The 18,293-nt window shown below is 38.9% G+C and overlaps 1 protein-coding gene across 1 annotated transcript; it reads left to right on the plus strand.

The window, feature by feature from the left end:
* The first annotated feature begins 2,803 nt into the window (after nucleotides 1–2,803).
* On the plus strand, nucleotides 2,804–4,017 carry LOC124594243. Its single transcript, XM_047132607.1, has 2 exons — nucleotides 2,804–3,852; nucleotides 3,963–4,017. The coding sequence occupies exons 1-2, from the start codon at nucleotides 2,804–2,806 to the stop codon at nucleotides 4,015–4,017; spliced, it is 1,104 nt and encodes a 367-aa protein (XP_046988563.1).
* Nucleotides 4,018–18,293: the final 14,276 nt, after the last annotated feature.

The raw sequence follows: 18,293 nt of genomic DNA on the forward strand, positions 1-18,293 counted from the left end.
GCGTATCTGCGCCTTGGTGTGACCAAAAACACGTAGTTTTTATTCATTTCAAATAAACCACTGGGGGACTGTGCCTGGGCCCATTACCTGTTGTTATTGAACTTCAAATAAACACGCGATTGCAGTTTGAAAGTGAACATAAATGCTTTTATTAACTCGCAAAGAACGAATGTAACACAAGGGTAGGCAAAACACAAACATGTTAGTAGGAACGTCTACAAAACAGTCCGTACCCGTAGATCCCTGCGGCAAAGATAGATATGTAGCAGAGGCATCGAAACAAAAGTAAATACTAACAAAGTTAATCATTTACAGGCACTAGAAACCTGCACTGAAACCAACATATACAATGCATCACACGTATAATCGCTGGAAACAGAACGTTCCCAGTTTTTTTTTTTAGAAATAATACTGGTTTCTATAACAGAAATAAAGGGGGCGTGGCGGCATACATGACCGTAAGTTTAAAATTTGGTATATATAGGTCATTTTTCATCTGAAACTTTATAATGCATACATCAATGTAATCAGGAAAGACTATAGAATTTAATAAAGTCATGAAAAAATGCAATTTTTCCACCATTTATAAGTACCCTGTATTCTTAACTGGATACAATGCCGCTGATTCTTCTGTTGTATTAAAATGGGCATCAACACCTCTGACATAAACCGCCACATGGTGGTATCCGCTGTATCACTGCATTCATTAACTCAGACGTAAGATCTTCAATTTGTCTTCCAGTGTCACGTTTAGTAATAGCACAGTCTAACTTTAGACTGTGGTAATAGTTTGAAGAGACAGGCTTATTTTTGATAGATCCTTTCTCTTTTCTGGACACATGGTCATGGAGCATTACTTAACTATTTCGCCACTTGAATATGACTTTGATATAATTCTATTTTTTATTTACTTTTTATTTTTTGCAAGTATCAGAGCCACTGCATAACTCACTTTCACTTAGCATTTGACTCTGCTGTTGAGCAGAAAGTTTCCTTTTTAAGTCATTTACTTGGTCTTGCCGAAATTGTCCCGTGATCTCTATACTTAGAGATCACTGCTTGTGCTTATCAAACATAACTGCTTGTTTAGTCTCCCAGTGCTATTTGATGTTATATTCTTTTGGAATTGAGACACGTTCATTGCATATCAGACATACAGGTTTTGTCTTATATTCCACAAAAAAATAGTTTACAGTCCACTTATCTTGAAAAGTTGTCAGATCCTCTATAAAATTCATCTTCTTACGTCCTAGTTCTATACTCTTTGACTCCTTACCAAGATTACATCTTCGACTGAAACAGACACTTTTTACCATGGAGGTAAGAATAGAGGGAGACGCCGTGACGTCACAGCTGCGAAGCTATGTGAAGCCGAGGGTAGCCATCTCAGTCCGACCAAAACATTGCTGCTGTAAGCTTGTGTGCATAGGCTTGTCGCTCGCTTTTGGAAGGATTTTGCGCTATTATGTTCGAATCGTTCTGATTGTGATGCGAAATCGAAGGGAATAACATTTCAAGTGGAAGTTGTCTCGTTAAGTGTGATTTTACAACTTCATTGTGAATGAACGTGTGCTACATCGGTACTTGTACTATAGCGTGTTTTTCTCCTGTATGATTTTAGATTTCCTAAAAATGAAAGTCGAAAAGCTCTGTGGGAGAATGCCATGAGGAGGAAGAATTGGCGTGCGTCTAAATGGAGCACTATATGTTCTCAGCATTTCCGAGAAGAGGACATAGACCGAACTTCCCTTTCAACTGTAAGGCTCCGAGAAAATGCTGTACCATCAGTTTTCCCTACACACCCAAAACATTTGCAAAAGGTATGTTAATTCAAAGAATTAAAGTCTTAGTTTTCAAGTTCACGTTTCAGTATAATACGTATGTATCGTTGATAATCAAAGTGTTGAGTAACTCACTTTGTCTTCGTCATGTACCAAATTAAAAGCTAACACTACATTAACTGGCGTAAAGTATAGGCCTAAACTGGACACTGTGTAGATTTGCCATTCTATGTACCGTATTTCAGTAAATATAGGTGGTAATGAACAGTGTTTCCCAGTAGTGTAACGTAACTGAAATGTCCCAGAACGTATTACAAACAAGATGTATTTATGGGGCTTCAGTTTCTATTATTTAGCTCTAACTCCGAAAGTAATGGTATACACGTGTGAAGTAAATTATATCAGTTATGTGAATATTTAAGGCAGTAGTTTGTGAACATCTCACTTTGTCTGGTCTACTGTGTTGTACAACATTTTTATTGCACTGTCTTTGCTAGTCAATGGCAGTTATGTTTTAGGAGTAATTGATACAGCTCTATTTTTACTTATATATGTTTATTTTGGGAGGATTCCTTCAGGTCATTTGAATATATTAATTTCACTTTCCACCTGATTAGGTCCTTACACATAGCTTTTGCCTAGGAATGATTCCATGCTGTATATAGAATTTAAGAGGGGAGGTGCTGGAACACTGAAGTGTTTCTGCAGCTACACAGTATGTTATAAAGAGATAATCTTGTTAAAAGAAAAGAAAAAATTCCTTGACGTCTATATTTATGTGCTGCTCCATGACTCTGCTGTCAATATCTTTATTCTTGGCATTGTGTGTAACTTCTGTGTTTTTTTTCTTACAGTAAATGTGTTTTTTTCGTATCCAGGGTGTAATTACAAAGCTAATAAAATGTTTTCTTGCCTTTAAATAATATTTTTTCATCAGGTTATGGGCCCAGTACACGTGTAAAGGCAAACAACACAGTTTAATTAAAACAATATTTGAAATGAGCGTATGTCTGTAAAGAAACATGACTGCTAGCGGCGATTATAAGGTCAGCATTGATAAGCTTGAAGGACCTGACGACTGGGCCAAATGGAAATGGCATATTTCTATGGTGCTACGTTCATATGGACTAGAAGATATTATTAACGGTACACGTGAACGTGTAGAGTTGCCGCAAGATGCGACAAGTGAACAAAAAGAAGCGTATGTGGAATGGCTCAACGACAACGCAAAGGCAGCAAGTCTTATAGCAAGTGCGCTAAGTAAACCTGTTGCAGAACTCGTCTTAACGTGCAAGAATGCTAAAGAAATCTGGGACAAATTACGCGCCCGATTTGAACGTAGCAGTACTCAGCGTTTGAATATGTTGATTGAAACATTTTTCCGTGTTAAACGTGATGAATTGGAAGATATTAGTGCACATGTGGCCAAACTGCAAAAGTTATTTGTGGACCTGAACGATGAATTATCAAAACATGAAGAAAATACGCTATCTGAAAGAATCTTAAATGGTCGAATTTTGTCTACACTGGGAAAAGACTACGACAATTATAAGGATCTCTGGGATACGATACCGACAGAAATGCAAAGCTTGAATTTATTGATTGAAAAACTCTGTACTATTGAGCTGCGTGAACAAGACGTTAATGGAAGTGCAGCTTTTGTCGTTTCTAAAACAAGAAAACGGCAAACAAGTAATCAGCAAGTAAAGATGACGAAGTCACAATTAAAACAGAAGTTTCCGTGTAATAAATGCAAACAATTAGGTCACTGGGCAGCAGAGTGTCCACAGAACACTCGTGACAGCAATAAAAGAAAAGAGAAGAAGCGAGACAGTGAACACGCTGCATTTACTTCATACGCTATGGGTGTGTGTACCAGTAATCACAGTGACCCAAATAAATGGTATTGCGACAGTGGCGCTACAAATCATATCACTCCCAACAAACAGTATTTTGTTTCGTATAGTGAATTTGCTGTTCCTCAAGTAATTTCATTGGGAAAACAAAATGTGAAAATGTGTGCGTACGGTCAAGGAACAGTTTACATCCAAATCCGACGAAACAATAAATGGTACAATGCTATTTTATTGATTTATTTATTCATCCGTGGAACAATAAATATTGTATGGATGTCGTCAGATTACAACACATGAGCACACATTTACATTTACAATTAAACAGGTTTCTCATATTTTGTGTAGTTTTTATAACTAGTCATACACATATTTATAATTAGGCTACATAATATTTTGGTGATAGTGTCATATGTTGCTAATAATCTACATCTATGTTAAATATTCTTTTACAGTATAAAAACTTTTACTTACTAAAAAGGTTTTAAGCTTTTGTCTGAAAGTGAGGGGCTCATTTATTTCTTTAATTTCTTGTGGTAATTTGTTGTACAGTTTTATCCCATTGTAAAATATACTTTTTTGCGTCTTTGCCTTGTTCTTTCTATCTAGATGGATGTGGTGACAAGCTCTTGTTTCATGGTCATGTATTAGGCTATTTGTGTTGTACATGTTAAGATTTTTCTTAATGAACATTATGTTCTGAAAGATATACTCACAAGAAACAGTTAGAATTCCTAGCTTTCTAAATAATTCTAGACAGTGGGCCCTGTTGTTGCTATTTGTTATTATTCTTATGGCTCTTTTTTGTACTTTGAACACAGTTTGTATGTTACTGGCACTTGTTCCCCAAAACATGATCCCATAGCTGAGGACTGAGTGTAGATATCCGTAATATGTTATTTTAAGACAGGTATTATTGCATACCGGTGCAAGGATTCTAAGAGCATAGCATGCTGTGGATAATTTCTTTGCCAAAATGTTGACATGGTTTGTCCATTTCAGTTGGCTGTCTACATTCATCCCTAAGAATTTGGTACTTGTTACACATTCTAATTCATTATTATTAACTTTTATTCTAGTGGCATTGTGTTTTTTGTTCAATTGGAAGTTAATATAGTTAGTTTTCTTTACATTTAGGGTTACTTTATTTTTTAATGACCAGTTGTGGACATCATTGAGAGCCTCGTTTGCTCTTTCTGACAGTTGTGTTGGATTTTCACCTGTTATTACTATGTTGCTATCATCAGCAAAAAGTATTTTTTCGCCATGTCTGATACATTGTGGGAAGTCGTTAATGTATATAAGAAACAATATTGGGCCTAATACACTTCCCTGTGGGACGCCTATATTCACATTTTCTGGGTCAGACAGATGTTTTATAAGGGAATTGTTTGAAACTTGTGATATCTCAACTCGTTGAATTCTGTTTTCCAAGTATGATTTGAACCACTTCTTTGTCACACCTCTTATTCCTATTTGCCCTAATTTATGAAGTAAGATTTTGTGGTCAACTGTATCAAAGGCCTTGGACAAGTCTAAAAAGATACCACTTACATTTTCACCTTTGTCCAGTGCTTCTAAAATTGCTTTAGTGAACTGTGCTATAGCATATTGTGTGCCTTTTCCGGGCCTAAAACCAAATTGGTCATTGGAAAGAAGATTATATTTATTCAGGTAATTTAGCAGTCTCTTTTTGACTAGTATTTCTATTATTTTAGAAATGATAGACAGTATAGAGATCGGCCTGTAGTTCTCTACATTTTCCACATCTCCGTTTTTAAGGATAGGTATAACTTTTGCTTGTTTTAGGTACTCCGGAAAGTATCCAGAGTATCCGGAAAGTACAGTATCCAGTATGTCTGTTAATGGGCCCTTTATGGAGTCTATACAATCTTTAATTACGCAGACTGGAATTTCATCAAGTCCTACTGAATGGACAATGTTTTATACGTCCCTGATGCAAGTGCTAATCTGTTCTCTGTGAGAGCCATTGCCTGCAGAGGCTACAGTACTAATTTTAGTCATAATAATGCCTGTGTTCGAAAACAAGTCAGTGGCAATATTGTTATGACAGGTTATGTGAAAAATGGACTTTATGTGTTGAACATGCGTGTTGTTAGAAATGCAAAAATGAATCGTATGAGCTTGATGACTTCATCCGAAACATTGCAAGTGTACCATGAAAGGTTTGGTCATCAGAATAAACAACAAGTGAAGAATATTTTAAAAGGAATGAACAATAATGTGGAAGATGCCAAGAGTGAATTTTGTGACGGCTGTGCGGTTGGAAAGATGCATAGGCTGCCATTCAAAACACGGACAATACGCGCTACCAGTACTGGTGAATTAATCCACGCGGATGTAAATGGACCAATGAGCACGAAATCTTTCGGAGGCAAGCATTATTATGTATGTTTCAAAGACGATTTTAGTAAATTTCGTCGAATTTTCTTTTTAAGACACAAAAGTGAAGTGTGTACGGTGCTTAAGCAGCTTTTAAATGAAGCACGAACTAATGGACATGTTGTCAAACAATTTAGATGTGATGGTGGCAAAGAATTTAACAATAAGAATGTCAGTGAACTGCTTGCAGACAGGGGAATAGAGCTACTGATTCCTCCTCCTTACACTCCTGAACAAAATGGTGTGGCTGAACGGGAAAATAGGACCATTGTTGAAGCTGCCCGGTCAATGCTAAATCCGAGTAAATTACCTAAAGGGTTGTGGGCAGAGAAATGTAACACAGCAGTCTACCTAATAAATCGTACTGGAAAATCTTCAGTTGAAAATAAAACCCCTTATGAACTATGGTTTAATCGACCAGTAGGACGACTTGATCATCTCAGAATTTTTGGTGCAGGCTGCTATGTTCACATTAACAAACAATTCCGTTCCACGTTTGATGATAAGGCAGTTTTTGGACGACTTGTTGGATATGTTAATGACAAAGATGGGTTCAGAGTTTGGATTCCATCTAAAAGAAAAGTGGTGTTGAGTCACGATGTAAAATTTAAGCCAGAAATTGTTTGTGATTTACATAGTGATCATGTTGAATTTGAAGTCCCTCGGAAAGAATTTAATGATCTGAATTCATCTAAAGATGACCAATGTAAATCTCCTAGGCTATACACATCTGGAGGAAGCCAAACTCAAGAGAAAATTGGCACTCTCGATTCTAGAGAAAGTCAAGAGTCGAGTGAATCTGAAGAAAATAAAGAATTAACAGAATTTCTAAAAGCGGAAGCTGCTGAATCTTCTAATGAAGAGAAACAGAAGAATAAAAGACAACGAAGAAAACCAACCCGGATGGAAAGTGGTGAATTTTGAATGGCAACAAAAGGTGATGCACTTGGATACAAAGATCCAAACTGTTTTTCAGAAATATTGCAGTCAAACGAGAAGGAAGAATGGATGCAAGCTATTAGTGAAGAACTTCAATCACTTAAGGAAAACAATACCTGGGTGCTGGTTGACAGTCCGAATAATGCCAAAGTATTGCAAAACCGCTGGGTTCTACGGCGAAAGGTCGCAGTCAATGAAGGTACTCGCTTTAAAGCCAGATTGGTTGCAAAAGGCTGTATTCAGAAAGCAGGAATTGTTTATGACGACGCCTTTAGCCCTGTGGCACATTATGACACCATACGAACTCTGTTGGCTGTAGCTGCTTCAAAGAAAATGCTGCTAGAACAATTCGATGTAAAGACAGCTTTTTTGAATGGAATACTTGAAGATGAAGTATATATGGAACAACCAGAAGGTTTCGAAGATGGTACAGGCCGAGTATGTTTCTTAAAAAAAGGTCTTTATGGGTTGAATCAAGCGCCACGTTGCTGGAACAAACGTTTTGTTGAGTTCATGAAGAAAGCTGGTTTTTCAAACAGTGATGCGGACCCATGCCTATTTTATCGTAGACAAAATGGAAATAGCCTTTATGTGGCAATCTACGTTGATGATGGCCTGATTGTCGGCAGTAACAAGAAAGAAATTGCTGTTTTTATGGATGTTTTACAACATGAATTCGAAATAACAATTGGCAGTCTTGGCAATTTTCTTGGCATAAAAATAAAGCAATATGAAGATGGAGCAATAATGATAAGTCAAGAGAAATACACAGAAGAAATTCTGCAAAGATTTCGAATGGCAGAATGCAATACAATCTCAACTCCTATTGGACGTGAGGACAATAATCAAAACGAAGAAGTTTCGTCATCTGTACCCTACCGTGAAGCAATTGGTTGTCTCATGTACCTTTCAACAGTAACTCGTCCAGACATCACTTTTGCAGTCAATAAAGGTGCTCGACCTATGGAGAAACCAACCACTGAAGACTGGAATAGAGTAAAGCGCATTTTCCGGTATTTGAAAGGGACCTTAAATTTTGGAATTGTATATAATAAAAAAGAAGAGTTAAAGATTTACGCTGATGCAGATTTCGCAGGTGATAACCGGACAAGGCGCTCAACAACTGGAATTCTTGTAAAGTACTCAGGTGGTGCAGTGTCATGGACAAGTCAGTTGCAGAAAGTAGTGGCCACATCCACAACCGAGGCGGAAATAATTGCAGCTAGTGAAGGAGCAAAAGAGTTAGTTTGGTTACGTCATCTGCTTTCAGAATTAGTGGAAATGTCGGGGCACCCTCCAGTTCTTTACATTGACAATGCTAGTGCATTGAAGTTGGCAAAAAATCCAGAATATCATCGACGTTCTAAACATATAGAGGTCCGACATTTCTATGTTCGTGAAAGATATCTGAACGGTGAGATTTTCTTGGAACACATTGATGGACACAATCAGTTGGCAGATATTTTGACGAAACCTCTTGAACGAGTTCGATTTATTTTTCTATGTTCAGAAATTGGCATGCAAGAGACAAAGCAATAATTTCATGATTTTTTTTCTTTTGGAGGAAGTGTTAAAAGAAAAAAATTCCTTGACGTCTATATTTATGTGCTACTCCATGACTCTGCTGTCAATATCTTTATTCTTGGCATTGTGTGTAACTTCTGTGTTTTTTTCGTATCCAGGGTGTAATTACAAAGCTAATAAAATGTTTTCTTGCCTTTAAATAATATTTTTTCATCAAATCTGTTTCTCCACATTGTCATGTAGAAACAAATTTATGAAACCCCTTTTTGATGAGCATCAGCCTCTGCACACAAGAGAATATTTGAGAAGAAAATTCAGGTTCGCTGTTTAGATTATGAGACTACTGAAGCTAACAAGTTTGTCTGGTATAATTATTTAGTGAAGTCACAGAAATTAACACTTAGGCTGTGTTAAATATAACTCTTATTTGGGTTAAGCACAGCAAATGAACATTTCTTTTGTTTGATGCACTATTCATTGACATTCTCCATTGAAAGATATCATTGATTAAAAAGCTTTGGCAGTACCTTCTTGTTAACATTATCCACTAATGTGGAACATTGAATATGCACCAACCACTAATGCAAAATTAAATATAACACACAATTTTATATCATTAACTGTTGGACCAGTTGTATTGAGAACTTGTTAACTGACAGCACCCATAGCGATACAGTGTGATGGTTGGTTGGTTGGTTGGTTGGTGTGGGGAAGGAGACCAGACAGCGTGGTCATCGGTCTCATCGGAATAGGGAAGGATGGAGAAGGAAGTCGGCCGTGCCCTTTCAGAGGAACCATCCCGGCATTTGCCTGGAGTGATTTAGGGAAATCACGGAAAACCTAAATCAGGATGGCCGGACGCGGGATTGAACCGTCGTCCTTCCGAATGCGAGTCCAGTGTCTAACCACTGCGCCACCTCGCTCGGTGTGTGATAGTTAAACAAGACACCCCAGCAGAAATATTTTACGTGTTCAAAGTTTATATTTTTTGAATAAGTGTGTATTTATTGTAGCTTTGCACATGGGAGGCATTGCAAGTTGTCTGCTGAACACAACAACGGTTTTTGTTAGAGTAATGAGTATTTTATGAACAAGATAAATAGCTGCTGGAAAAATAGAATTTATATTTCTGGAAAGGACTAAGAATAGGAGTAATTAGTAGGCTGTAACATGCTGTTCATGACAAAGATTGTAACACTTTCAACCATCTGTTAAAAACAGTTCTTAATGTTTTCCATCCGTTTATTTCATTTAGGGAGACAAGAAGAGAAAGCCACCATTGCGGAAGGAGAGCTCTTCCTTTCCATCTTCAGTTTTGGCTACCTTTCAGCAGAGTGCAGGATGAAGAAGTTCCTGCTCTTGTTCCTGAGTACACTGCAGGACCACCAGAACGTAGTCAGACATCCTCTGAAAGTGAGGAACTGAAGACGAAGTGTGAACACCTCATAAGAAAAACTGATCAGTACAAAAAACAAATTAAAACTCTTCAGCAGTCTAAGTGACGACTTAAGAAGAAAGTGGCTAACACTTCGGAACGGTGGCAGTTACTAAGCACGGAAAATAGTGCAGCGACAACTGACAACGACCATGATTACTTTGCTACTGGATACAGCTGGATTTGTGGTGCGTCACTTAGAGAAAACCTTAAAATGTGAACCATGTTTATCCGTGTTGAGAGGGGATGGTAGCCATGTTGCTTATTCTCTCATTCATAGAAAGAGTAGGGGATGGTTGGTTTTACCATCGAATGATGTTGTTGACATCTGTGTGTGTGCAGAAAAAGTGTTCAGGTGCTATACTACAGGTAATTCTAAAGTTCCTTTGAAAAATCGGTTTTCCAAATGTGTGTCTGAGGTGCTTAGTGAAATCATATTCAAGCCAGTGTTGTAAGGAATTAGCAGACCACATGAAAAATCAGCATCCCTTGGACAATCATATGATACTGCTGATTAAAGCAATTGCCACACGATACCTCCTGACACGGCAAAAACATGCAGCCAAGAGAATAAGTGATGCATTGCATGAAAATAAAATGAGGACAACCTATACAAAACTGGTACTCTTTTTTAAAGGTCAGTAACTGATATTTGTACACAGAGGTCTAGTGTGTGACGCATCTTGTATAAAGCACTCATTATATTGAGACAAACTGGGAATGTAACCTTATTGTAATTAATAAATGATGCACATTCTTCCTTTTCTGTTATGTCTATGTTGTTATAACCAGCTACAAAATGTTTGTGATATGTGTATCTTAAAACTACTAGTACTAGCATATTCAGGGTATCTATGAAAATTTGTTCCTGGTGTGTGATGGAGTCAGACAATTATAATTTTATGTGTGTAATACCTTCCAAATATATCTTCCTCAAACCAAAATTTGGAAATACATTATACGTAGAGTGTTTCCAAGTGATTGATACTCCACCATACCAGTATGCAGTACTAGTTCTGCAATAGCTTGTGATCTGTGTGCTTCCAAATGGGACATACATTTCTTTTTGAAATATTTAGCCATTATTTGGCAGAGTATGCTGTAGTATGTTCTAGCCATTGCTGTTAATTAAGTTTCCACGAGTGACAACATGTTAATGAGAAATAGAATTGCCTCATTTTTGGCACATTGAAATACATTCCCATCATTGTGTGGTATGTTATGGTTTTTGCTTGTGTATCATTACAAATTATATTTTTTTGTGATCTAGTCCAACAGTGGTTTACCCTCAAAAAATGAGAGATAGTAGTGTTCGCAGGTGAGCATTATTGGTTTTTCACTACTTCATTGGGCACTAAATTTTCTAGCAGTCTCTCCCCTAATCCATTGAAATGTAACCCATGTGTTGTACAGAAACTACAGCCCACAACATTTATATCTGTAATAAGACATATTTTATAAATGATTGCATATTTTCTTATGTTTATTTGCTTGACTACTTTCCTGGTTTATGCAAGACCACTGTGATAAATCATATGTGGAATGGTAAATAGTATTACATTTGTATCAGTCAGGAGACTGAGACATTTCTTTCATTCTCAACAAGCAATGATGTGGACTTTGTTACAATTTCATATAATTTTTTTTTTTTTTTTACATAGAACTGTGTTATTTTTAAATTCCACAATCTTGTGAAAAAGGCAGTCAACTGAAAAGTCACATTGTAATAATTTTTCTGTATACCTGTAACAAGCAGTTAAACAAAGTGGATAACAGATCAAGAAAAGTTTTTTTGCTGGAATAAAGTTCTGAATATAGTACCTAATATTTATGCTTTATTTCATTCCCAGTTCCCATACTTTTTATGAATGAATAAGGAATATATAGCCTATATTTTTATTAGGACAATGATTTCAAAAGCAAATCCTAGTTTCAATGTTAGTAAAACTTTGTCATTGGCAAGCAATGAAGCTTCTGCTTATTGATTGAGACATTCCACACTTCTCAAACTATGATGTAAAGTTTTGCTCCATGATCTGTCTCAATCCCTTCATCATTTCATTTTGTACCACTGTAAACACCTGTCAGCTTGACAAGAAAGGCTTGCATTTAAAAGAATGAAAATTATGAAATAGGGAATGACATAAACAAAGCTCAATGTAGAATGGTTTATGCCTAGGCTACCTAAAAACACTGGGACATTGTCGCCCTGTTAAGAAATCTCTTCCATACCAAAATAAGAAATTGGAACCTAAGGTAAGTAAACAATAAGTAGAACTCATTACTAATATTAAAATGAGTCCCATAGCAGATGAAAATTGGAACACTGTTATACTGCCTTGGCTAACAGACATATCATTTAAGTGCTGCTGCTGCAGTTGATTTGTTAGTTACTAAAAAAAGTGCTGTAGTCTCATATTAGAGCTGCTGCATATCACTTAAGAGAAGAAATGTGGGTATGTATTGAAGTGTGTATGAACTGTATGGCAAAGTGTTTTGTTTTCTTCCTCAGGGTCAATGTTATCCAAACTGAAAGTACCTGTTTTGTGTATAACAAACACCTAATCTATATTTCTTGGGATTCTCCGCAGTTATATTCCACTTGACAACAGAATGAAGTTGTGCACAATGTGACACGTTGTTGGCTAAACATTGACTCACATTGAGTTATTTTATCAGACTTATTTATCTGCTGCTTCATTGTTTAAATAATTAACAACAAAGACAGATCACTTGATTACCTCTTCAGATATAGGTGGTGGTCAGAACCGCAATCAGTCTGTTACACATTAGTAAATAGCTGCTACAATACATCATTCTGAACTCAAACAACTGAAAAGTTTTGGTTTGTATGTCACGAAAATCAGAAAAGACGAAGTCACTTTTCGTAAATCTGGCATTGCTTCGTCCAATCAGATAATCGTAAGAATAAGTAAAGAAAGAACCCTAGTTTGTGATACATTGATTACTGAATTAACAAAATTGTATCGTTTACATTGAAGACTAGCCATTCGTAATATCACATTAAAAACTATTTTTAATCAGAAGAAAAGCGGAATTTCGCCTTTATGATATTTTATTTTAAACAAAAACTTTGAAACAACCAATCTGATGACGTTACATGCGTATATGGTGCAATTAGCGACTTTAATACACGCAGCGCTATAGCACACTGGCAATGTTTTGGTCAGAGTGTCATGGCAGCGAGCCACGCCCCATGGCTTCAAAACGTAGTACGGCTGGGATACATAGCGCCATCTCCCCTTATTCTTACCTCCATGCTTTTTACCATTAAGTCAGAAACTGACAAAGAGACCACACGGTAATCGGGGTTTTGTAATTTCTTAAATATGGTACGTGAAGGTCAGTTATCTAAAGTTGGATGCTACTCTCAATAATTCCCTATAAAATCTACTTTAAAGTTTCCTGAAATTGTTTAACACCGTAAAGGTGACTATTTTGATGGGCTGTGTAGCATGCCCTTCGACCATAGATACTAAATGGTCGAAGAATATCCCCAACTGCCACATGGGTGGTCATCGATTCCCAGTTGTAGTATATTTTTAAACAATGGTACATGTTCCATGGGCATTTCCGTGAAGCGTAGGGTACTTAAAGATGGAAAATATTATTTTTTTAAAAAAGGATCGGTGATAGGTACTTATATCTGCAATGAAAACTGAATTTTTGTGTGTGATATGTCATTAGAAAATAAAAGTAGTGCATTTTTCATAAAAATTACAATTAAACATATTCTAGAATATGTTTCATATTCTAATTAGCACATATTTATATAGCATAGGTATTCAATCTGAATGGACAAAATTTAAAAAATACTTGACGAAACTAGACTCGAACCTGCATTCCTGCAATTACGTCTCGAGCGCTGTTTTTTTCCGAGAATTTTTGAGCATAGTATTCAACTACTTTGGGAAACCGATATGTTAGTTCTGAACACCACGTACCATAAATATAAAAAATTACATATTGTTTACTGAACCTAGCAGCCTTACCTTTTGTTATGAGTTTCTTAAAACTATTCTACATGTCAGGTCGATAACATTAATAGTTGACGTAAATAGGAGAGAAAGGCATTGGACAAAATTGCACTAGGAGGGTCCATTTTCTGTCTTTGTAATGCTTAATCCTTAAATATCATCAATCAATTATTACAATTAAGTATGGTTATTTTGTACTACTAAAATTAAAAGGAAGGAACTGAGACAGAAACTATATCGTTAATGCTGATTGGTGTTCCTTCTCACCATAGTGGAATACATAAGATGAATGCAAGCCTACTAAAATAATTAAAGACAAGCATCACAGACTAATTGAAAAAAGGTAAAAACTTACTATACTTACCTGAAGTGACGATAGGTCTGTCGCGATCGAATGTGCATTACGTATACACATGAAGGGCTGTAACTTTATGGCCGATAGTTTTGTGGATTTGCAGTAAAATAAAATTTGGAATGTAATGGCTACTGTTGGTGCTCTTCTTCCTCAATACAGTGCAACAAATGTATCCCGTTGCGCAAACAGGAATGTAGATGAGAATCTACGGAGGGGGGAGGGGGCAGTAGCAGAAAGGAGAGAAATAAAAATAAAATAAATTAAAAGACTGGGTGTGGCGGTGAATGACGGCTGTGTAGTGCTGGAATGGGAAAAGGGAGTGGGCTGGATAGGTGAGGACAGTGACTAATGAAGGTTGAGGCCAGGAGGGTTATGGGAACGTAGGATGTATTGCAGGGAAAGTTCCCATCTGCACAATTCAGAAAAGCTGGTGTTGGTGGGAAACATCCATATGGCACAGGCTGTGAAGCAGTCATTGAGGTGAGGGGTATCATGTTTGGCAGCATGTTCAGCTATAGGGTGGTCCACTTGTTTTTTGGCCACAGTTTGTCGATGGCCGTTCATGCGGACAGACAGCTTATTGGCTGTCATGCCTACATAGAATGCAGCACAGTGGTTGCAGCTTAGCTTGTAGATCACATGACTGGTTTCACAGGTAGCCCTGTTTTGATATGACAGGCAATGTTAGTGACCAGACTGGAGTAGGTGGTGGTAGGAGAATGTATGGGACAGGTCTTGCATCTAGGTCTATTACAGGGGTATGAGCCATGAGGTAAGGGATTGGGAGCAGGGGTTGTGTAAGGGTGGACGAGTATATTGTGTAGGTTCGATAGACAGCAGAATACCAAGGTAGGAGGGGTGGGAAGAATAGTGAGTAGGACATTTCTCATTTCAGGGCACGACAAGAGGTAATCGAAACCCTGGCGGAGAATGTAATTCAGTTGCTCCAATCCCGGATGGTACTGAGTTATGAGGGGAATGGTCCACTGTGGTCGGACTGTGGGACCTTGGGGGGTGGTGGGAGACTGGAAAGATAAGGCACGGGAGATTTGTTTTTGTACAAGGATGGGAGGATAATTACAGTCAGTGAAGGCTTCAGTGAGACCCTCAGTATATTTAGAGAGGGACTGCTCGTCACTGCAGATGCTACGACCATGGGCGGCTAGGCTGTACGGAAGGGACTTCTTGGTATGAAACGGGTGGCAGCTGTCGAAGTGGAGGTATTGCTGGTGGTTAGTAGGTTTGATATGGATGGAGGTACTGATGTAGCCATCTCTGAGGCGGAGGTCAACGTCTAGGAAGGTGGCTTTTGGGTTGAGTAGGACCAGGTGAAGCAAATGGGGAAGAAGTTGTTGAGGTTCTGGAGGAATGTGAATAAGGTGCCCTCACCTTCAATCCAGGTAGCAAAGATGTCATCAATGAATCTGAACCAGGTGAGGGGTTTAGGATTCTGGGTTTTTAGGAAGGATTCCTCTAGATGGCCCATGAATAGGTTAGCATAGGATGGTGCCATATGGGTGCCCGTAGCTGTACCATGGATTTGTTTGAAGGTAATGCCTTCAAAGGAGAAGTAATTGTGGGTAAGGATATAGTTGGCCATGGAGACAAGAATGGAGGTTGTTGGTTTGGAACCCATAGGGCGTCTGTAAAGGTAGTGTTCGACAGCAGTAAGGCCATGGGCATTAGGAATGTTAGTGTACAGGGAGGTGGCATCAATAGTGACGAGCAGGGTACCATGGGGTAAAGGGAGAGGAACTGTGAAGTGTTGATCAGGGAAATGGTTGGTATCTTTTATATAGGAGGTAATAGGTTCCGGGTAATAGGTTGAAGGTGTTGGTCTATGAGAGCAGAGATTCTCTCAGTGGGGCCACAGTAACCGGCCACAATGGGGCGTCCTTGGTGGTTGGGTTTATGGACTTTAGGAAGCATGTAGAAGGTGGAAGTTCGGGGAGTGGTAGGGGTAAGTAGAGAGATGGACTCTGGGGAGAGTTTCTGGGATGGGCCTAAGGATTTGAGTAGTGACTGGAGATCCTGCTGGATTGCTGGAATGGGATCACTATGGCATGGTTTGTAGGTGGAAGTATCTCACAGCTGACAGAGTCCTTCTGCCATGTAATCCTTGTGGTTCAAAACTGCGGTGGTGGAGCCTTTGTCTGCAGGTAGGATTATAAGATCAGGATCACTTTTTAGATGGTGGACTGTGGTTCTTTCTGTGGATGTTGAGAGATTTGGGGAATGATGGTGAGGCATGGTTCGAGGATGAGAAATACTGGAAAGTTAACACGGGGTGGTTTGGAGGCAGTGGCAGTGGATCACGGTTGGATGGAGGAGTGAACTGAGTTAGGCAAGGTTCAATGTCGGTCTTTGGTTGAGTCTGATTGGTCGGGTTGGTGGCAAAAAAGTTTTCCACTGTAGGGACTGGGAGAAGGTCTTTAACTAGTCCTGCATGATTAAATTTGGGAGTGGGGCAAAAGGTGAGGCCTTTGGAGAGGACTGATATTTCTGTGGGACTAAGGCTTCTGTGTTGTGTGTCTGTTTAGGATCTGAGTTCTGTGTGGTGGTGGGAGGGTGTTTCGGAGGGTGGGGTAAGTGTAGTAGGTCTGCGAGACAAGGTTTGTCAGCTATGAGAGGGCATGGGGGAGGTTTGGAGGTTGTTGTAGATGTGGTGCTCCAAGGCGAGAGTAGGAACTGAGTAGGATGGAGAGCTTTTTCAGGTGGAATTGTGCCTGTTGCTCAAGTTCCTGCAGGGCAAGAGTTTCAATGTGTGTTATGGGTTCCAGGAATCTGGGATTACAGAGCAGAAGAATTTTGCAGATGGAGAGAAGGTACTGCAAGGAGGATTGGGCTTGGTTGATATGGGTTTGCACGACTACGTTGGTGAGGGCTAAGGATTGGCAGAATCTGAACAGGTGGAGGTCATTGTGGAAGGAGGGGTGGCAGCCAGAGATGGGTAATTTGATTGTAAGGCCATTAGGGGGGATTTCATGAGCCAAGCAACAACGCAGGGACAGTATATGGGACCGGGATCTGGCTAGGGATAAGGAAACTTTTCCATATTGACGCAGATGGAAGGAGCAAGGATCCATGGTGGTGCAAAAATTCGAAAAAATGGATGCACAGGGGGAAAAAACAGATGAAATCTGAGGAAGACAACGACAGTGGAAGGCGAAAACGCACTAAAATTGGCAAGAAGACACAAAGGTCAAAGTAGAGAATACGGTAACTAATCATTAATAAATATAAGTGTATTACTGTGGGTAGCAGGTTTGACGGTGGATAAGCGTAGAGAAGGGGGACGGCAGATGTTACTGGAAGAGGTGGATTTAATGGGTGTGAACAGGGATAGAACGGAGAAAGTGTGGGGAGTGGGGAGGGGTTTGTACTCGTAGTTGGAGATGTAAGATTGTGTGGCACCGGAAAAGTGAGGGAGATAACACGAAAAAATATAGGAACTGACGCAGGGGGCGTGATCAGTTTGAAGGTATAGGCTTAATCATATCAGCGGGAGTAAAGTTCCACCAACAATCAACGTGTTCTTCACGCCATCTGTTGTGCGCAGCCGAGTCCGTTGATACAGTGTGGCTCATAAGTAGTGCGTGCAGTGCGGTTTGTAAGGCAACAAGAGAAACACAGGAAAGAAAAGAAAGAAGGATGGACATTGAGTATAGTGGCACAAGAGAAAGTAGCTACAAAGGAAAACAGCACAGGGTTAGAATCGAAGAAAAGCCGTCAGGCAATAATCAAACAATGTAACAATACGAGAGAAGTAAAGTTGCTACTCACCATATAGCGGAGATGCTGAGCCACGATAGGCACAATAAAAAGATTCACACGATCATAGCTTTCGGCTTTTAAGGCCTTTGTCAGCAGTAGACACACATACACACAAACTCATGCAAGCCAAACTTGCTCACACATCTGCAGTCTCAGAGAGCTGAAACTACACTCAACACTGCGAGCAGCAGCACTAGTGCATGATGGGAGTGGCGACTGGGTGGGGGTAAG

Source organism: Schistocerca americana, chromosome 2, assembly GCF_021461395.2.
Source record: "Schistocerca americana isolate TAMUIC-IGC-003095 chromosome 2, iqSchAmer2.1, whole genome shotgun sequence".
In the NCBI taxonomy this organism is placed as follows: Eukaryota; Metazoa; Arthropoda; class Insecta; order Orthoptera; family Acrididae; genus Schistocerca; species Schistocerca americana.

What these genes read in the sequence shown, in the direction of transcription:
- LOC124594243 (XM_047132607.1), top strand. Translation starts at nt 2,804, where the DNA reads ATGACTGCTAGCGGCGATTATAAGGTCAGCATTGATAAGCTTGAAGGA. An exon ending in ATCCGACGAAACAATAAATG is followed by an intron (nt 3,853 to 3,962) that starts GTACAATGCTAT and finishes ACAATTAAACAG; the next exon opens with GTTTCTCATATTTTGTGTAG.